General features: G+C 36.4%; 1 protein-coding gene across 1 annotated transcript in view; it reads left to right on the top strand.

Annotated features, from left to right (window-relative positions):
- The first annotated feature begins 80 nt into the window (after positions 1–80).
- Positions 81–23,191, top strand: part of LOC133525170 (bridge-like lipid transfer protein family member 3B) — a 57,945-nt gene continuing 34,834 nt past the window's right edge. The window contains exons 1-7 of the mRNA XM_061861432.1: positions 81–254; positions 2,182–2,383; positions 13,783–13,893; positions 15,226–15,303; positions 16,383–16,487; positions 17,645–17,768; positions 21,986–22,146. Of these exons, the coding sequence (XP_061717416.1) occupies positions 211–254; positions 2,182–2,383; positions 13,783–13,893; positions 15,226–15,303; positions 16,383–16,487; positions 17,645–17,768; positions 21,986–22,146 (825 nt within the window). The 5' untranslated portion in view covers positions 81–210. The remainder of the gene's footprint in view (positions 255–2,181; positions 2,384–13,782; positions 13,894–15,225; positions 15,304–16,382; positions 16,488–17,644; positions 17,769–21,985; positions 22,147–23,191) is intronic.

The raw sequence follows: 23,191 nt of genomic DNA, 5'->3' as shown, positions 1-23,191 counted from the left end.
TTTATCTCTAACATCAGTTAAAACAAAAAAAGTTTAGACTAGATATGAATTGGAAAAAGACCCGTAGTTGGTCGTGAAAAAACGCCCGTGTATGGTTTTGACATTGACATTTCACACAAAAGAAAAGGTCGTACAGGTTCTGTTCTATAATAATGATTTTTTGATAATATCCTTTGAGATTAGTTAGAAGTTTATAATTTAGTTGTAGAAATGGTTACTATAATAAAAAACCAATTATTGAAGCATCTCTCAAGGTATGTACATCTTTATTTGACTGTTAAAACAAGCTAAACATCGTTGATAATAATTGAATTAAATGTATCTGATAGTAATGCTGTAGTTTCGTGATGTTGTTTATGAAAATGGGTTTAGAGCTTTACTGTTCTATTTTAAGCTCTGTTATAGATAAAGCTAGCCTATTATTTGGTAGACGAAAGTATACCTGTGTATATTATGTTGAGTATAGGTGTGGGGAATCCCAGTCTGCCAATCTTAAAATAATAACAACTAGTCATGATATCTGAAAAACAACATCATGGTATTATATTTAGACTCAGAAGTAAAGACTAATTTTATTAAAACAAATACTTACTCATAATTATTACAATTTATTTAGTTGTTTTTTTCTTTTTTTTTTATTAAAAACTCATCGGCGATTGGCTCTAGTCACACCTGATGAAAAGTGAAGACAGGGCCTAAGATGGAGCTCACCGGTTCAGCAGTAGCCTATTCACTCTTGCTTTGATGTTACACAAGTTTATATTGTATTAAGGGTTTCTAATAAGACTGTAAAAATAGTTATATTTTGTGTGTGTTCTTACCTCAACTTAAAATTAATTATCGGTTAAGAGTGTAAACCTGCAAAATCCATTTTTGAAATTTATTTGTTTTCAACTTTAATGTCTACAAAAATAGGTAAAAAAATTCTGTTTTCAAAAATGGATTGGCAGGTTTACACTCTTAACCAACATTTAGTTTCTTCTCTAATATTTTCAATTTACTTATGAAATTTCTCATACTTATACCTCTCAGGTGAGGAAAATGTTAATAAATATTTTCATTTTGCATAAAACCACAAACCAACCTTGTACATCCATCATATTATACTACAAGTACAAATCATTCAAACAATGCATCATACAATTCAACTTCAATGCTTAAAATAAGAGCATATCATGAATCAACCAATTATGTTCAAATAAAGTAACCTTGATTGAACACATGATTTTCTATGCTAAGTCTTCAGTTCAAAGTAAATCTTGCCTTATTGGGACCACATAAAGCTGCTTTTGGAAGGGCATGTTTTTTAGTTTTTGTAAAAAGTGCAGACTGCGAAATTGTTTACAAGGAAATACCTTGAATGTTAGCCAAGTTTTTTTTCATGTTTTTAAACTGATTATGAATTATTCACAATGTAGACTCAATTTCATGAAAGTCAGTGAAAATTAAGGCTAGTTCCGAAACCTGTATTTAGAAATAAGTATTTTTTTTTATAAATGAGTTGGTAACCCAATTTACCACAACCATGACACTCTGCAAAGAGTACAATGACAAAGAAGAAGAACCCAATTTAACATTTTGTGTACACATACTTATAAAATTTAACAATTACATTTACAGTATATTGCGTATACAATATCTCTTCTTCGTCTTCTTAGCCCTTTTCAATCTTTGAGATGTAAGCCTCCTTCAATTTTTGGCATTCTGGTCTGTTTTGCGCTCTATGTACCCATTTTGATCCAGCTGTTCTCTTAATATCGTCATACCAACGCATTCTTGGCTTCCCTGCTGGGTGCAACTCTCCCCAAGGTCTCCACTCTACCAGCCTCTTGCACCACAATCCGTCTTTTAGGGCCACATGCCCAGCCCACTCCCACTTCAGTTTTGCCAACAACAATATACTATACAATACAAATACTCTTTATTGCACACCTCAATTCAAAAAACCATTCAAAGAATACAAAAACATCAAGAAGAGTTGCCTGTCTTATAACTAAAAAGGGATACACAGCACACAGTTATACATACAGTTTTATAAAATTAAATTTCTAATTTTGTTTAATGCCTTAGTAATCACTTTAACATGTAATTCAGATATCATTTTCAAATGATTTCATGACTGATTGTGGCAAAAATTCTAAATCAAAATCTTAACTAAAAATATCAAATTTTTCTCTACAGGTTTACAAAAAATCTATCACCCGAGCAAATCTCCCTATCAGCCCTCCGAGGCTCTGGAGAGCTGCAAGATCTGACCCTTGACGAGGATCTGCTGACAGACTTGTTGGAGTTGCCAGGATGGCTGCGACTGACGTCAGCTTCCTGCAACAAAGCCACTTTCCGGATACAGTGGACGAAGCTGAAGACGGTGCCTATTGTGTTGGTGAGTACAGTTGGAATAATTCACTTACTTACTGCAGTGGCGCAGCGACTCGAAGTGGATCTTGGCCTCTAACTCCAAAGACCGCCTTACTTCTCTGTGCAAAGCCATTTCTGTCCAGTTGACGGCGCCGAGTTCGCTAAGGTTTTTTGCACTTCGTCTCTCCAGCGGTACCTAAGGCGTCCAGACGGAATAATCCACGGTGAAATGTTTTTGCGAAAGTAGCGTAGGTATGTTATTGTTATTGACGTTATTGTGTTCAGTTTTTATTCCATTTGCAACGTAATATGGAAGGATCATTATAACTCAGAGAGCCATGGAAAGAAGCATCTTGAAGAGAAGAAGAATTGACAAAATAAGTAACAAGGATTTAAGAGACAAAACAGGATTTACTGATGTGACATACAAAACAAAACAACTGAAATGGAAGTGGGCTGGACATACTATTAGAGGAGGAGATAAATGGAGCAAAATTGTAACACTATGGCATCCTAGAGGACATAAAAGAAACAGAGGTAGGCAATTTAAAAGATGGTCCGATGAAATAGAAGACATGGCTGGAAGGACTAAAATATGGACCAGATTAGTGCAAAATAAGGAAGAGTGGAGAAGATTGGGGGAGGCCTTTGCCCAAAGGCACACAGAATCGGTTATCGTAGATTAAGGAAAAACTATAGATACAGTATAAAAAATGTATTTATGATATGAGGCTATAAATAATAATAATAATAATGGAAGGATCATTCCAGAAAAGTGTATTAGGTTATAGGTACTCGCGGATTTGGTTTCCGCAACTCGACGTCATATAATTGCGCCTGTTTTGCGTGGCGGGTTGTCGGTATTACTCTGGCCAACCCAACTCTACCAAGAAGCGTCGCAGACCCTTGATGTTGCCGACGACTTCTGGGAGAGACCGCGGCGAACCGAGGTGTTGTACCCGGATGCCCGGTACTCTGCCACCCCTGGGCATTCGGAAATGACGTGGGTGGCTGTCTCTTCTGCCTACATGCACGCCCTGCAGAGGGGACTAGAAAAGTGTGTTTTAACACTTCTGATAAAGCTAAGAAACTGATATTTGGCATGATAATATTAGTTAAATTAGCTTTAAATTCAACAGTATATTATACAGATTTCTACAGGTTATTTAGGTAGCTGTAATATATGTCATGACCCTAACAAAGTAAACTTTTTTTTGGAATGCCTTGGAAGTGTAAATGATTTATTTTTATCTGATAAGGCCCATACGGGCGTGTACACTTGCCTTAGGGCCTGTTTACATATTGGGTATGAGTTTATACATTTATACTACTAAACGCAAGTACTATCTCGGACGATCGATATTCGAAATGTCATTGATATGTCATAGTTTTCAATTGTTTGGTGGATTTAAATATAATGCCCGTTACACAACAATGCTATTAATTACTTATACCAAAAAAAATAACTACCTATGCCATTCCGTTTCCTTAAATGTACTTAGCCATACCCCGAAGTAATGGAGTTTAAAAAAAACACCGTGTATTGTCTATACTTCTGATCGAATACGGATCGAAACCTATCAAATTTAGCCAGCTATCGTCTAGTCTAATAATAAACCGTCTTTATTGCTTCTCATCCGAGCATTTTATGATCTGGAAAACTTTATAGTATTGGTCCTAAGACAATGCCTTGAGTGACGCTAACAATAAGTATTCAGATCACGTTTCTAGCTCGATGACTCGTGACGTGCTGACGTAATAGCAACTTTGCTTCATGATTATAAAGTTTAAATCTCTTTAACACTTGCCCAAAACTTGATTATAGCAAATGTGATTATCAGATTATCACACAGTAAATATTTGGGATTGTTAGTCGTTGAAAAATAACTCTAAGATTAAGGTTTTTTGTGTAGTTTGAAATCAATTGATTTTTTTAATTTCACAGCTTCATTTGAATGACTAATTCATTATAGTTATATTAGATTTCATTGGTAGCTATGTAGTGTAGTAGCAATCAGCATGTATATCTATGTCGGTGGCTAATCGTAAGATCAGGCAGATCGGGATTTTCCTAACCATATCGTGAAACATGAAAATCTTTGTCTCGTTCCTATCTAACTTCTCTCTCTCTTATACACACGCACACACACACACACACATACATACACACACACAAACACACACACACACACACACACACAAACACACACACACACACACACACACACACGCACGCACGCACGCACGCACGCACGCACGCACGCACGCACGCACGCACGCACGCACTCACGCACGCACGCATTGACATTAAATCACATACATTAAGCACGGATCCCTTTGTTTGACATAATTATTGTTTTATGGCAATTCTGAAAAGTTACGCGTTTCTGAGAAAAACCAAATTATGACTAACGAAAATGCGGACAAACAATACATTATGGCTTAAAAAATTATGGGAAACAATAGAGACCCACATTAAGCAATATGCTAGAAATTAATTTACCTATTGATATATCTATTATAACCTCTGCAGCTCTGTCTCCTTACATTTGACTAGCTTGTATTTAATTTTAGCCTAGATTAACGTACCTTTAGATAAATAAAATACTTTCATACTTTCTTTACTGATTCGCGCCAGATTGTGAAACTCGGATGTAAGCTGGTTCCCTACGGGACAGCCTATTATAGCACACAAGACCACATGAATGATGAAACACCGTGGGATTAAGTGTGATTGTAAAGAACGAATTATTTATTGTTATTTTATTAATGATGAAATTGATAATTCAATGTTTTTTTTTTTTTTTATACTACGACGGTGGCAAACAAGCATACGGCCCGCCTGATGGTAAGCAGTCTCCGTAGCCTATGTACGCCTGCAACTCCAGAGGAGTTACATGCGCGTTGCCGACCGTTACCCCGCCCCCCTCGTTGAGCTCTGGCAACCTTACTCACCGACAGGAACACAACACTATGAGTAGGGTCTAGTGTTATTTGGCTGCTGTTTTCTGTAAGGTGGAGGTACTTCCCCAGTTGGGCTCTGCTCTAGATCTGGAATGACATCCACTGGCTGTGCCCTACCACACAAAGCGAGATGAAATTCACAATGCCCATACCTCTCTTTTGGACGTAGTTTAAGGACGTACCCGGGTCCGATGTATATATATACCGTATTTTTTGACATTTAGATTTCATTCTAGAAAGGTTCTAGACTAGTATTTTTATACAATTTTGATGTTTGACGATCCTTTTGTGAAATTCTTATTATTAAGTTTACCATATGTATAATAGTTCAATGTTTTTTTTAGAACAATAATAACTGCATCAATAAATTGCTCTGATATTTAGATTAAGATGATATTTGTAAAATTTGACGATTTAAAAGTGCTTGTTGCTAGGCCTATTTGAATAAAGAATATTTTGACTTTGACTTTGACAGGCCTCGCCTAAAAACCAGGCCAACTGGAAGGCCCAAACCCTGTTCTTTCTCTGTATCTGTATATAGTTCGTGTCATCCACGATGACGCGCAGATTTGTGGAATCTAACCTTTAATAATATGACAATACGAGTCAAGGCCCGCGTCCTCGTGGATGACACGTTCTATATGTAAGCATCAACTTGAATTTGTACAGATGAATAAATAAATATGAATATGAGATTAGTTATCTTTAAACGAAAACGTGTCAAACGTGTTTAAATAATTAATATACAAAGATGTGTTTTGCAGGTAATCGACATAACAATATGTTATTGTCTACAATGTGTATGACCTTTTCGTAAAATGATTGTTTCTATATTATTTTGGTTTACCACCATTCTAAAGAAATTTGGCGATTATTGGCGTGTAGGGTTTGAACCGGGACTAATCTTCAACCTAGCGTTTTCCCGGCCTAGCGCCAGGGTCCGCTTTCCTACTCAATTTTCTCCACTTTGCCCGCTCTTCGGTATCTTCAGGTGAGAGGTTGTTCTCACCCATGTCCGCTGTCACGACGTCCAGCCCGCGCTTCTTGAACCGGGACTAATATTGTGCATTTTTTATTTGTATTGAAAATACTTGAGCGCGTATTTTTAGAATAGTTATCTCCATCAAGATATTAAACTAGGATAATTATTCATCTGATAACAGCCCAGTGAACCGGTAAAGGTCTGCTATATTTAGGGCTTCGTCCTTTACAGACGTGGCTTGATCTTGACACCCGTCAGGCGTAGTTAGATGGAGTCGAGGAATTGGACACCTTTGACACTTCGTACGGTCACAGACTTTTAATTGGGGACCCATCTACGGTTCAAGCTGATTTTGTTGTCAATAGTGACGCTATGACATCTCCCAACAATTATCCCGTTACCGTATATCTTATTCTTCCTCGCGCTGTCCCGGCATTTTGCCTCGGCTCATGGGAGCCTGGGGTCCGCTTGACAACTAATCCCAAGATTTGGCGTAGATTTTTACGAAAGCGACTGCCATCTGACCTTCCAACCCAGAGGGTAAACTAGGCCTTGTTGGGATTAGTCCGGTTTCCTCACGATGTTTTCCTTCACCGAAAAGCGACTGGTAAATATCAAATGATATTTCGTACATAAGTTCCGAAAAACTCATTGGCACGAGCCGGGGTTCGAACCCGCGACCTTCGGATTGCAAGTCGCACGCTCTTACCGCTAGGCCACCAGCGCTACGTATATGCAACCATCTTGTCAGTTATAGTTTTCAACTCTATTAACAGCTGTTAAAGTTCAAATTTAAACAAAATATGTTTTATGACATGCGTTAAGGGTTTAAAGTCCATGACTGTACGTCGAGCGTAAACGACCCTCGTATTAATGAGTTTCTTGGAACTTATGTACGACACATTTGATATTTAACAATCGCTCGAATCGCTGAAGGACAACAATGCGATTTCAATGCCCAAAACCTCCATCACTCGAAAAATGTAACTTCATGAAGTAAGACGAAGTAGCCAACGATTTCCTTCACGGTACAGTACAAATTTTTATCTCCATAACTTGAAAATTGAAATTTGACCTCTAGAACTCGAAATAAATACTACACCTCTATATCTTAAAATTATTTATAAACATATCTCTGCAACTCGAAGAAATTAATAAGATTGTACTTTACTCGCATGTTACGGTACCTCACTAATACGATTTTTTTTTAATTTTTTTTACCTCTGTACTCGAATACTCTTATATGAACCTCTCCAAGTAGATAAGACAAAAACTCCTAAACAGTAAGTTTGGCATTTCCCTGCTGATTCTTGCAATCGAAGTTTCACTGCACCAATGAAGCCTAGCCTCCACTTTGAATTGGAAGGTCATGACACTCATGTCTGTGGCTTTCTTAACTGTAGCCTGTGCTAATTCTTGAGATTAGGATGCAGAGCCAAGAGGTAATAATAATTGTGGCCGCTGAGGTGGAAATGACAACAAATCTTTGGTTCCTTCTCCTTCCATTACTTATTCAAACAGAGGGCATCACATTTCAATGGCCCTTTGCATAGGATACATATTATCTTATCTTATTGGTATAAAATCTAGTTCCGGATATGCAATTGACGTTCCGGAATAAAAACGCCAATGGAAGTTATGAATATGTAATTCTGCGACTGCCATACTTACTGGTATTTTGTATTGCTGTATAGGTATTATAATTTTGAGATTATTTGGAAGTCTAGTCAAAGGTCCCACTTTGTCGCTTGCCGTAAGGACGAGATTTGCTTGTATCTGTATACGAATAACCGGTCAAAGCGTCCTTATGGCAAGCGACAAAGTGGGACTTTGCTTGGAAACGACACATTGATACTCTGGCTTCCCATGTCTCAAGTCATTCTGAAATTCTAGTTTTGCAATTGATCTCAAAATCTTTAAAACACTATTTCAATTAATATGGATGGAAAACATTGTACCATCATCCAAATTGTTTACTAACAACAAAGAGAATTTGAAATAGTGAAAGAAAAGGGTCAAAGTCAAATGACGTTCTAAAAGTTTTAATTATGTGTCGAAAGATGGCAGTAAATTTACGTCGCTACAAAGTTTTCTTTGACAATACACCTCTATTTTAAGTTATCTTTACAATTCGTAAACCATACGGTCCACCGATACCCAGTCATAAATAAATAAATAAATATTATAGGACATTATTACACAAATTGACTAAGTCCCACAGTAAGCTCAATAAGGCTTGTGTTGAGGGTACTTAGACAACGATATATATAATATTATATATAAATATTTATAAATACTTAAATACATAGAAAACACCCATGACTCAGGAACAAATATCCATGTTCATCACACAAATACATGCCCTTACCAGGATTTGAACCCGGGACCATTAGCTTCGTAGGCAGGGTCACTACCCACTAGGCCAAACCGGTCGTCAAAGTCATGAAACTCTCTCTAGCCGTACTCATAAAAGTCATTACCCTCGATTGAACAAATACAAACCAGCAATCATATTGCTTTGATAAACTTTGGCGTGCACACTACTACAGGGCCTAATAACGGCTTTTTAGAGCAGTTATACGTCCTTTTAAAACTCAACATGTCCAGTTCGTCGTTATCTAGATATTATTATGGTAATGATGTTAGTTCATTGTGTTAATTAAGTGCAAATTTGTTTTAATTTAATTATAACAAATGTGTTACATAAAAAGTAGTTTAGTAACTTGGGTTGTGGATAATGAAGTAGGTACCTAGTAATTCTGTTGATTAAGTTAGATCGGTTGTAGTTTTTACTCACTGATTTAAACTTGTTATGTGTTTCGTGGTCGCGCGACAAACTAAGTCGCACTATTGAGGACTGGTTAGGTCATTTTCCCGAAATCATTATTTCCTTGTAGCGTAATTTCCAGTCGCATTTTTTCCTATTCTTAATTTACACCAGACGTATTTATTCCTAACATGATTTTTCCATTCGCGTATTTTCCCATTAGACAATTTAACTATTCTTAATTTACACTAGACGTATTTATTCCTTGCATGATTTTTCCATGCGTAGATTTTCCCATTAGACAATGTATCCACAATCACCCAAATTGCGTACAGTTAGCAATATCGACGGAGCCCCGCCTGCGCGGGGCTCCTATTCTGTGCCGTTTGGCCTTCGGCTGTTTGAAGATACCTAACGAACCTAACCTACCGTTAAATTTTCACCGTCCCAATCCCAACACTCCCAACACCGACAATTTTGCAAGGAATAAATACGTCTAGTGTAAATAAAGAATAGTTAAATTGTCTAATGGGAAAATATGCGAATGGAAAAATCATGTTAGGAACAAATACGTCTGGTGTAAATTAAGAATAGGAAAAAATGCGACTGGAAATTACGCTACAAGGAAATAATGATTTCGGGAAAATGACCTAACCAGTCCTCAATAGTGCGACTTAGTTTGTCGCGCGACCACGAAACACATAACAAGTTTAAATCAGTGAGTAAAAACTACAACCGATCTAACTTAATCAACAGAATTACTAGGTATGTTACTTAAACAGTTTTTTAAGAACGACTATTTGTTTTAGTCAAGTAAAAAAAAAATATTTTCATATTAATTATATTTCAAAGACCGTGGTTGTACTCGATACATGATTGAACGAAATCGGCTCGATAGAAAATAATTGCAAAGATTGGTCTTAAAATCACAATTAAACGGTTTTATGTCTTTATTGTTTTGACTTATGGGTCTGCAATTAAAATCACAATTTCAAAACATTTATATCTAAACCGCTATTGTGTAAAATATTACACTAATAATCCACTTTTTTTATTTAAATATTTTTCTTATTATTCCCTTGCCCGGCCCAGTAACATGCGAAAGTGCTATCTCATTTACTCCGATACAAATAGACAGTGTGCGCGCTTTAGGTATTGACAGCCTCTTAAAAACAATGGGTACTTTTGGCGGTTAGCAGTTTATTAAAACTCTCTTGCTAATAGCTCCTGTTGCCTTATTAATCAGAACCCTAAAATACCCCGTAAAACGCTGTAATAGAATCATAAACACATTCCGTCCCGTGCAGCTATTTCTATGCAAACTCGACTTAAAATAAACATTGAATGCTAACCATGTTACCGCTTGTTTGCACTAGAGCTGTGAGTGCTATGATTATAAGAGGGGTGTTAATGTTATGATATTACCTGCAATACATACGAATAAATAATAAATATTATAGGACAATTTTACACAAATTGACTAGGCCCCACGGTAAGCTCAATAAGGCTTGTGTTGTGGGTACTCAGCAACGATATATATAATATATAAATACTTAAATACATAAAAAACAACCATGGCTCAGGAAAAAATATCTGTACTCATCAAATAAATGCCCTTACCGGGATTCGAACCTAGGACTATTGGCTTCATAGGCAAGGTTACTACCAACTATGAAGGCCAGACCGGTCGTCATCGAATGCCAAATGTATTATCATGACACCACCCCTCTTGACCCCTCGAGTGTGAATTTTCTTTGTGTACAGTTTTTCTTACTTATAAAATAAAAAGCCTTTTATTTCTTGAATTCTTAAATTGTTTACGTATTTGTTTTTTTTTTGGTAAATTATTCAAGAACCCCGCTTTCACAGGTGAAGGCCTCCTCTTTTCTTACTTACTGAGTACGAAAACCTAAAGGTAAAAAATTGTGCCAATAGGAAATATCTATTCATAATTAGAGTAAGTAAACTGAATTGGACTGTGTATCTCGGTGAGGACTGTTGTGGAGGAAAATGCATGTTTTAGTGTGTAAGGTAATTTTAATAGAACCTTACGTTACATTTTGTTCTCCTAATAAATAAAATAAAAAACTCCCAGATCGCAGTCAACGGGCAAGGTTCCCAGCAGGTTGGCCGTATTCCCTCGCCAAATGGCGATACGTGGGCGATACTTATTCGCCGTACAAAACACTGGCCAGCCCTCTGGTCGGCAGAAGTGTCTAGTAAACGTGCCGACAAATATTTATACAGCCAACGCGCACTTGTGTGCTATTGAATTTTTATAAAATTAAATAAAAGTCGTAAACAGAAAATCGACTAAGGTCTTCAGAACCCGAACCTCTTTCGACACATGATTAAAACTTTTAGAACGCCATTTGACTTTGATCTTTATTCTTTCACTGATATGTGTTAAATTTATTAAATATCAAAAAGTGGTGCGAACTAAGTAATAGATCAAAGGCCAAAGGTATGGCGGCATCGTTTCGAGCGATGGCGCCATTATGCCCGGTAAAATGGCGCCACTTTTTGATATTTTAAAGTCAAATGGCGTTCTAAAATCTTTTACGTAGCTACAAAGTTTTCTTTGACAATCCGCCTCTATTTCAAATTCTCTTTGCCCAGGGTAAGAATCGAACCTGCATCTTCAGCATTCATGGCTATAACACCGTAACTTGTTGACCACTCGGGATCACGGACTCTTCGTAATATAAATTTCAGTTGATAATTTCTGAACTGGTATTTACAGTACCTATAATTTATATTATACATTCATGAACAGCGTTGGTCATATCGATTATTCATATATAAATTGTTTGAGTGTTTGATATCAGAATTTTTGTGATAAACATCGCGTTGAAAGTCGCTACATTAATATTCAAATATAAATACAGTAAGGGCCTATTTTAGATATAAGCTAGTTATAGTAATAATCTGTATATATCCATTATGTATATTGTTATTAAATATGTATTCAGAAAAAAAAAAATACAGTAGCACCAAATAATACATGATACTTGAGTGTAGAAATGATATTGGAAAGCTTTGTTACATACCGAACTTACATGAAATAAACATTAAAATTTTACTTTTTGTACCATCTCATGTATCTCGGCATTTTAGTGGGATGCAAGACAAGAACATACTAAATTAAGTATGCAATCTTACACTTCTGCGCAAGGCTCGGAAACCGTTTTACTTTTAAAACCGGTTTCGTTCATTCACCCGCGAATGAAAATAATTTCGTCTTCGTTTGCGGTTACCGGTTAAAGAACTGTTCTGTTGAGATACCGGTTTATTTCAAATTTGTTCGCTGTCGGTTTATGTGGAACGAAATTAACCGGTTAAGTTGAAAATATCGAAGCGAGATAGACGAGTAACTATTGCGAGTAGCGGATAGTAAAATTCCGTTCTTTCTTACCGGTTAGGAGAGAGAACGTAATTTTTTAGTTCAAGTTCCATCAACTAACTACTACTTCTGCATTCTAAATTTAAATAAATTAAAGAAATCGAAAAAGAGCACAGGAGTCAATTTCGTCGTGCCCAAAAACCGATCGAAATTTATTTATTTATTTAAACTTAATGCACTAAAGAAAAAACCTTACAGTACAAAAGGCGAACTTAATGATATAAGGCATTCTCTACCAGCCCCAACCCAAATATATCTAATAGGTATGTGTCAGTCCGGTATGACTGGGCCTTAACCCCCCACTGATTTCCCCGGTGCCCTATTAGCGTTTCATAATTCCTCTACACTGGATTCATTATTTGATGAGAAATTAACCTTAAGTTATTTCGTTTTCCTGCGCGTTTTGGCTTTCGGAGGGTGGTTATAATTGAATAAAATATGCAAATGTCCTTCCGGGACTATACGAGTGAATTAATCAAATATACAAATAAAAATAAATCTAGCTTATATATATAAATAAATCTAGCTTTTCGGTGAAGGAAAACATCGTGAGGAAACCTGCACACATCTGCGAAGAAATTCAAAGGTGTATGTGAAGTCCCCAATCCGCATTGGGCTAGCGTGGGGACTATAGCCCGAGCCCTCTTGCACATGAGAGGAGGCCTGTGCCCAGCAGTGGGACGTATATAGGCTGAATTATTATTATTATTATACAAATAAATAAATATTATACGACATTATTACACAAATTGACTAAGTCCCACAGTAAGCTCAATAAGGCTTGTGTTGAGGGTACTTAGACAACGATATATATAATATATAAATACTTAAATACATCGAAAACACCCATGACTCAGGAACAAATATCCATGCTCACCACACGAATAAATGCCCTTACCAGGATTTGAACCCGGGACCATCAGCTTCGCAGGCAGGGTCACTACCCACTAGGCCAAACCGGTCGTCAAATGTAACCTAATTCGCTAGGCAACGCTACTGTATTTAAAAAATGTAGATAATCACGAGTTCGGATTGCTCAGTCTTTCAGACTTCTATTATACCTAATATTTATATTTATTTATACCTTTAAACAAGCAATTCTTGTATATATATATCGGGGATCTCGGAAACGGCTCTAACAATTTCGATGAAATTGACTATATGGGGGTTTTCGGGGGCGAAAAAATCTATCTAGCTAGGTCTTATCTCTGTAAAACCGCGCATTTTTGAGTCTTATATGTCTCCCAGATATCCAAACGAACTGTAACTTAAGTACAAAACCAAGTACTTAACACTTTTTTCTTTCAGAAACTAGATGAGGTCCGGATAGCCTTAGAAGTATGCACCGAACCCAGAGTAGTGAACCCCGACGCTGCGGGTGCTATGCCCGCCGCCGGCAAATACAGCTACATTCATAAGGTACGTACCTGCGACCCCGGGGGTCGCCAGCCGACGGGCTAAGGAGGGGGGGGGGGGGGCAGTTCATTATCCGATGGCCAAGGGGAGGAGAAAGGGGCATACATACAGTTTGCAATTTTGTCTTTGTAGTTACATTATAAGCATAAAGGTGCGACCAGACCGCAGTTAAAAAAACGGTCACGATACGGAATCGCAGTGACGCGTCGTATGCGTACTGTTTTTGACGCATGCTCCCCACACCGCTGCTTAAAAAACGGTGACGGTACGGAATCGCAGTGACGTGCTTCACGCGAATCTTTTTTGTTCGCAAATCTTTGCGTATAACACGCTGCATTTACAAAACAGTTGCGTCTTTTACGTCACCGGTGTGGTGTCTGCCATAAGATCTCCGTGTAATATTTTTTGCGATTTTTACGCAGATCAATTTACGGTGCGTCAGCGTATTTTAAGCAGCGGTGTGGGGAGCATGCGTCAAAAACGGTACGCATACGATGCGTCACTGCGATTCCGTATCGTGACCGTTTTTTAAGCTGCGGTCTGGTCGCACCTTAAAAGTCTAAGGGAGTACCTTCGCAACGCTTTGTATGTCTTTTTACTAAGAAGAGAATATTTTTTGCAATAACATAAATACGGCTCTGGACCGATCATGTGGGCTATAGTTTTCATTTAAAGTATTTATTAAGCTTTTATTTCACGATTTTTTTCTTAAATCATAATCATAAATCATTTATTTGCTTGAAAAAAGTACAGTTATAGATGTTCACATTTGTTGTTGTCCTCCTTATTGAGCTGTCCAAAAACAGCATGCAAACAATACAATTTTTTATAATTGTACAAAAACACACTGTACAATAGGCGAACTTAATGCCGTAAGGCATTCTCTACCAGTCAACCTTTAGGCAAAGCAGATAAGTTGTAGGCGGTGCAAAAACATAGGTATAGGTGATACAATTGATACATGTACGAACACAATACATTCATAAAAATACACATACATAAACATACATATATATTAATAATATTGATACAAATACATATACTTACATATACATACATATATAATATTCTTGCTTATAAAAAAATATTTTTTTTACTTTACTTTAACTTATATGATATTACACTAATACAATAATAAAAAGTCCATGCCTATATACAAGAATGTCCACGTGCACAAAATTAAGAGATATAAGTCAAATTTTAGTTTCATGAAGATAACCTACTTCCCCACTCTTTGTACTATGCTGTTCTAAGTAGCGTGTTATTTTTTGGACCCATGGTTGGGGGTTATATTTCTTACCAATAGTAAAAGTACATTGTAATGTTTGTTGGCAGGTAATAGACGGAATCTCGGTGGTTGTGAATCAAGTGCAAATAGACTTCGCGTGCGACGCGTTCACAAGCAACGTGCAGGTAAACATACCACAATATGGCTATTATAGTACCTTCTACTTTCATCTAACTACCCACTGTCCCTGTCCAGTCAACAGCATAAATGGCAAAGCGGACGAGGTGTGCGAAATGAACTGTACAAGTGTACACACGCTTATTATTAAGAGAATAAAAGAATGTGAAAATAATTATCTACATCTAATCTTGTCGTTGCGCAGCTGTCCTGATTTAATTGTTCTTGTGTAAATCCTGACCAGTAATATATGATCACGCACCATATTGCGAAATTTAATTGGAACTAAATTATTCGTACTAAATTGAACTGTCACCCTATACATGAAAATAACAGCGCCCTCTTGACAATGATCATATATTTCTGGTCGGGCTTTAAGTACATATATGCAAGAGCGCCCAATGTGCACCAAAATATCAGAATACGCACTCTATTTCACATTGGAGTGAGTGTTAATAGTAACGCTTCTTAAAAATATTAGCAAAATATATAAAGTTGACTGTAGGTACAGTCGCGGACTTAAATTGTGGAGCCATTTGGAGTTAAAGCTAATTTGGATGTCAAGACTACCGGTGTGAAGTAAACCCTAAATGGCTCAACAATTAAAGTCCGCGACTATACATATACACCGTGTTATTTTTCCGTTAATTTCAAGGGTGCATTCCTGAGCTTAAATTAAGCAACTTTCCCAAAGACACCGGTATTCTAATTAGCTCCATTTCGGAGATAATCAATATTTTTTTTTTTGATAAGGTCCCTACGAGAGTGTATACTTGCCTTAGCGCTTGTTTACATATTGATTAGTGTTAAGTACGAAATGACATTGATATGTCACAGTTTTCAATTGTTTGGTTGAGTTAAATGTAATATAATAATGCTCGTGTTTTAATAACGCTATATGTAACATTTAATTACTTTTTATATAAAAAAATAACAAAAAAAAAACATAAAAAAAAATAACTTTGCCATTTTGCTTCCTTCAACGTACTTACCGATACCCCGAAGTTAACGGAATTCAATTAAACACGGTGTATAATCACTAAGTTAAGGATGTTTCAATGTAATTTTGAGAATACCCTTGTTTCAGATATCCAGAGTGACCGTAGAATCAAGGACGCCGGAGGGCCGGCGAGGGGACCTAAGACTGACTAGGATCAAAAATCCTGACACTGGCCAACTTTTAATATTTAAGGTAACTGGAAAGAGTCAAGGTATTCTAAGAATGGAGTAATTCTAAGCTAATTGGCTTGACTGTTTTTTGTAAATAATGTTAAACGATCTTGATTTTCCTGAGGATCAAATGTCTATATAGGACTCATGGCATTTAAGCAACACAAAGGTCAGAAATGAGAGTTAAAGTCTGACGCTCGCACTCGACGATTGAAACGCCTCTAACAAAATGATAAGGTGATGTGACGTCACATCATATAAGTCTGTCCTAAATGTATGGAAGATCAAGGAAATTGCCATTTTGACCCTGAAATATTGTGTTTATGTGTATTGTTATTTTTCAATAAAATGTAAGGAATCGAATTTTTGGAAGACAAAAAAAAATATTTTTTTTTGAGGTTTCGGAGCCTTGTATTTTTTTATAATCTCATTATAATTTTTTGAATTCCACTTTGTTATAATGGATGGCTCATTTTCTATCCATTTAACTAAATTTTGTTATAATATTCAACATGTGTCAAGTACCCAATTTAACTTTTAACTGACTTGGCTCGGCCGTCTATATCTACTTGGTCTGCAACCCTTCGTTTCCCGTCCTCTATAGTAATGTACTGTTATTTTAGTATTGTAACAACATCACTTCCAATACGGAAAGTTTACCCAATTGCTCGTTAGATGGCGTTGCCGTCGAGTTAGCTCGCGCAAGCGTTAGTCTTTCACAGTTTTATGGCATATATTCGACATGTATGCAAACCGTTCGCTAGATGGCGGTAGCGTCGATAGAACGTGTAAGCATTTATCTTCCACAGAATAGTTAAGTTCTGAGTTTGTTTTATTTTATTTTATTTGATAGTTTCGCTAAATGACACAGTTATACTATGCAATATATTTTGCTACTCTGTATACTTTCTAACCACTAACTATAATTAGTTAGTGATGCTTGGAGACTGATTACTCAGTTTGGTGACTGAACAAGTGGTTTAGTTAGTGCTGAGGGTGATTGCTCTTGCATACTTTATCAACACCTTTATTCCAACGGTGGACCTTTTTTTTAGCTCTGTTTGACTTTAAAAAAAATAATCTACTTGTCGTTAACACTTGTCTTTCGCTGGTTACTAAGAACGTCCCATCGATCTCGCAACTTACAATATGTATAAGATTTACTTTTTATTTTTTTAGGAGCTAGAATGGCAGAGCGCTCGGATAGAAGCCAAACCGCATGGAGCGTCCGCGAATTTACCGCCACTAAGGCTGTTACTGGGCAACACACACTGTCGAATTGTGATCAAAAAGAGGCTAGCGGGTGAGTTGCATTTAATTTTAGGTAGGTATGGAAACAAGCTTTTGACGACCGGTTTGGCCTAGTGGGTAGTGACCCTGCCTACGAAGCTGATGGTCCCGGGTTCAAATCCTGGTAAGGACATTTATTCGTGTGATGAGCATGGATATTTGTTCCTGAGTCATGGGTGTTTTCTATGTATTTAAGTATTTATAAATATTTATATATTATATATATCGTTGTCTAAGTACCATCAACACAAGCCTTATTGAGCTTACTGTGGGACGTAGTCAATTTGTGTAATAATGTCATATAATAATAAAAAAAAGCTTATATTTTAATATAAACTAGCTGCGAAACCCGGCGTTGCTCGGGTTATAATACATCGCATGTTTAATGGTATAAAAAATATTTGAGGATGCATTTTTTAACGTAGATAATATAGATTTCTATCTTAGATATTGAAAGTAAGTAAGTAAGTAGTCGACCATTAAATATGCGGTGTATAGAAAGTATATTTAATTAATTAACTAATTGAAATAATTATAAGTTAAAATAAAAAACACCTTAGTAAATGGAAAATTTATGTTTTATTCACACAATTATTTACATATGATATTATACGTATTACATATATGATAAATACATTTACATATTACACATTATATGTGTATCCCAATGATTATCGTTTTCAAGTAGACCTAATCTTTGACATGCTTCACGATGTCTCAAAAATGTAACCATTGACAGTTTTTAGGTCTTCAAAACTCGTTGGACCACGAATAGTGTGAAGTAATAAGCGTAGATAGAAACATTCAGCGTTTTTTGGATGCACTGTGTAGACTCGTCCTATTGTGTTACACTCTTGAACACATCATGTCCTTCTACTTGCATTCCACGTTTTCGAGGATTAAATTGTTTACTTGTTGTATCCCATGTATAATAGCTGGGTACTTCTGAGTAAAGTCTTAGCAAATTGGTCTTTCTGGCATAATTCAAAAAACGCTGTTAAAGTTGTTCGAGTCGGTGGTTCCGTCGCAACTTTTTATGCCGTTTCTGTTGTGAAAAACACACGTTGTCCATTTTATAGGTGGACGGATAAATGTTGAACCGGTGGATCTCGATCGTGTATTGGAAAACTTAAAATTCGCCAAATTGCTTCGTTGGTATTAATGTAACGACCCATTTGATACTGTACTATTTCATCATGCTGGTTTTCATTGGTTAACGTAAAAACAGCCATATCACTGCCTTTATTAATATATTTGCATACATATTTTATCGATTTAACAGAACTGCAGTATTCGCCTTTAAATTTCCGTGCATGACAATACTCGCATATCGTATCCATTTTTCCGATGACAATACTTGGATGTTCATTGTATTGTTTTTTGCAATCATAATGGAAAGCCTGAAGTTCTAAACTTCCAATTTTACATGAAGCAGCTCGTCGTTGGCGTAAAGTAGTCATTCTTTCTTGTTTTCTGGTATTTTCCAGTTCATGTTGATCAGCCGATTGACGATTTCGGAGTGATCTTACTCGACATCGTGTTTCTTCATTAATACGTGCTCTTTCCTCTTCGGTTAAATTTTCTCTAATTCTTTTTACTCCTTTACGAATGTTCAAAAGACGTTTTTCTCTTTGTTCTTCTGTTTCATTGTGACGTGCTATTTTCCTTCTTTTTGAAACCACTTTGGGTTTTGCAAATACTTTTTTTCGTCTTGGCTTTGTAAATATAAAAAGTGTAATAAAATTAACCAAAACGCATATCTTGGTTGTTACAATGATAAAACTAACAAAAACTCACTCACTTTCGGTTTATATACCGTTAGAAATCGAAATTTCTAGTATCAGAACACTCTAGAATAGTCAAATAGTTTTTACTTTCTCATTTGTTCAAATCACTTGAATTTATGTAATCACTGTTTACTCTTGACTTCAATTGATCTTTTCGCGACTGTAAACACGGTTCAACTGACAAAAAGTCACTGATTTTCGGTTTATATACCGTTGGAAATCGAAATTTCTAGTATCAGAACACTCTAGAATAGTCAAATAGTTTTTACTTTCTCATTTGTTCAAATCACTTGAATTTATGTAATCACTGTTTACTCTTGACTTCAATTGATCTTTTCGCGACTGTAAACACGGTTCAATTGACAAAAAGTCACTTATTTTCGGTTTATATACCGTTGGAAATCGAAATTTCTAGTATCAGAACACTCTAGAACATTCCGATGTACTTAATTTCGATCTGGATCGTCCGGATTAATTTCAATAGTTGCACACATTTCGTAACTTTCTAGAAGCTTCTAGATTATTATAGTCATTTCTAGAACTATCTAGAGCATTCCATATGGATTTTTTAGAACCTTCTCGAACATTCTAGATCGATTGTTACAGTTGTACACATTTTAGAGTTTTCTAGATTAGTCCAGAAATTTTTAGATATTTCTGGAACATTCCATACCGATTTTAGCAGTTGCACACAATTTTGAATCTTTCTAGATCATTCCAGACATTTCTAGAATTTTCTGGAACATTCCACATCGATTTTAGCAGTTGCAGACAATTTTGAATCTTTCTAGATCATTTCAGACATTTCTAGAATTTTCTGGAACATTCTATATCGATTTTAGCAGTTGCACACAATTTTGAATCTTTCTAGATCATTCTAGAAATTTTTAGAACCTTCTCGAACATTCTAGATCGATTGTTACAGTTGTACACATTCTAGTTTTGTAGATTAGTCCAGAAATTTTTAGAACTTTCCAGAAGTTCTCATGAGTTAGAAAAGGACAGATGTATATTTTTTCATATTTTTGCCACCCACAACCACCCACTTCCACCCACCGCGACCAAACTCTCTTATTCCCACCGGGAGATCGAGGGGTATTTACCACCCCAAAAGGAAGTTGATTGGAATTGGTGGTGGTAGAGAAAACCCTGTCTTTACGTACGCACATTAGCATTTTATATATATATTAAGATGTGTGATTTTTTTAAGTGATGTAATATACACTACTCATTACAAACAAAATGGTAAATATAATAGTTGAACATTTTAAAAGTAAATTAGTCAAGTTGTGGCTATGATATGATATCTGCCAGTTCAACATTTTTCAAAGCAATTAAAAGGGTATAATTATGTTACTTTTTACTATTTTTTTTAATGTTTTAGACAATATTTTAGGATGTTTTGATATTTAGCGAGTATTTTTAACCTTTTATGGTTGTTTAATGTAAATTTTACCGACCCTTTAAAAACCTGTACACTCCTTTTTTGAAGAACCCCATACTGTAGACTCTCGGGAAAACCTCCTGGGTGTATGAAGAATGACCAACTGTCCCAACCGAGTGTGAATACTATTTTTAGAGTTCCATAACCAAAGGGTAAAACGGGACCCTATTACTAACTCCGCTGACCGTCCGTCTGTAACCAAGCTGTATCTCATGAACCGATGATGTATTTCTGTTGCCGCGTAACCCTCAGTTGGCGAGTCTGACTCGCACTTGTTCCTTTTTTTTTAGACTGTAAATTTTCGTCATATTCTCCCTGGTTAGTACGTAATTTATGACATTAGTTATTACACTCAACTTGGAAAGGAAATCCCAAAAATATCAAAGCATCATTCAATCTAGCATGGTCGTGCAAAGTAGTGGGTCATTTTTCATTTCTCATGGTCTGAAATGGGTCTTTGTTATTCTATGAAGTGTGCAGAATGTGATGTGTTATATTTTTTCATTTTTTTACGATAAGCAATTAAAATTTGGTTTTAAATACATTTGTTTGATTTTATTTTAATTTTTTACCCATTCCATAAATAACGATATTGTTACCTAAATTTTTAGTTGAGTACCCTTAAGATACTATAAAAGTTTATACTTAGTCATGCTTTTTAGGGTTCCGTACCCAAAGGGTCAAACGGGACCCTATTATTGAGACTTCGCTGTCCGTCCGTCCGTCCGTCTGTCACCAGGCTGTATCTCATGAACCGTAATAATTAGTTGAAATTTTCACAGATGATGTATTTCTGTTGCCGCTGTAATAACAAATACTAAATAAAATAAATATTTAAGGGGGGCTCCCATACAACAAACATAATTTTTTTGCCATTTTTATAAATAATAGTACGGAACCCTTCGTGCGCGAGTCCGACTCGCACTTGCCCAGTTTTTTTTATATCAGTTATTTTACTTCTCGTATTCGAAAAGTACATAGTGGTACATTTATGTCTAGACTGCGCCGTGATCGGTTCTCGCCTGGCGATCAGGCCGGAGCCGGTGGCGTGGGCGCTGACCGACGGGCAGCTGCGCGCGATGCTGGCGTGCGCCGCGGCGCTGGCCGAGCCCGTCAAGCGAGCCACCGCCGCCGCCACCAGGGCCAAGGCTGCCAGAAAGGTAACAGAACGCGGTCATATTACGGTTGTATAGTGGTGGAAAGACCGTCAGCTGTAAAATTAACATATAAAAAATACGCCCAAAGTATGCGTATCGTTAGTCATGAGACTTTGTCAGATTATAGTTTAGATGCTGTTTTATAATAATAATAATAACTATCAGCCGGTTGTATAGTGGTGGAAAGACCGTCAGCTGCAAAATGAACATATAAAAAATACGCCCAAAGTATGCGTATCGTTAGTCATGAGACTTTGTCAGATTATAGTTTAGATGCTGATTTATAATAATAATAAAACCGTCAGCCGGTTGTATAGTGTTGGAAAGACCGTCAGCTGTAAAGTGAACATATAAAAAATACGCCCAAAGTATGCGTATCGTCAGTCATCAGACTTTAGATGATAGTTTAGATGCTGTTTTAAATAATAAAAAAACCGTCAGCCGGTTGTATAGTGGTGGAAAGACCGTCAGCTCTAACATGAACATATAAAAATACGCCTAGAGTATGCGTAAAGTGTAAATTGCGTAATCCGTTTATGGCGTTTCACCTGATGAAATGCTACATGCAAAGTTTCATGTTTGGTTATTGCTATCATAAAAAGGTAAAGCGCTTATTATTTACATGTTAATGCGACCAGCTGACGTTCTTTCCTTATGTGACCAGATTAATTCAAGCGTAGGATGTAATTCAAATTAGTATTGTCTTCAATCTGACTCCACAACACAGGCATAGCCTAGTGTGGCAGTCATAGGTTAAGGAAATCTTGTAAATTTTTTTGGTACTTAAACTTTTTTTATTTTATTTTATTAGTATTTTTTAGTTTTTGGATTTTTTCAATATGCGGGATTTGACATAAAGAAATTAAACGCCAACAGCGTCTATGGCGCTTAAGACCGTCGTGAGTTCACGCTGATAACGAATCAATTAACTAAGTATTTTTCACTTTTACATTTTCTAAGCTGGTCGCGAAGCTTTAATTCGTTTACGAAACTTGGTTACCAAGTGAAACTTAAGGGGCCCACTGATTACCAGTTCGCCAAACGATAT

This window comes from Cydia pomonella, chromosome 14 (genome assembly GCF_033807575.1).
Source record: "Cydia pomonella isolate Wapato2018A chromosome 14, ilCydPomo1, whole genome shotgun sequence".
Lineage (NCBI taxonomy): Eukaryota > Metazoa > Arthropoda > Insecta > Lepidoptera > Tortricidae > Cydia > Cydia pomonella.
The sequence above is the reverse complement of the archived record's forward strand: the minus strand, read 5'-3'. Positions and strand labels throughout refer to the sequence as shown.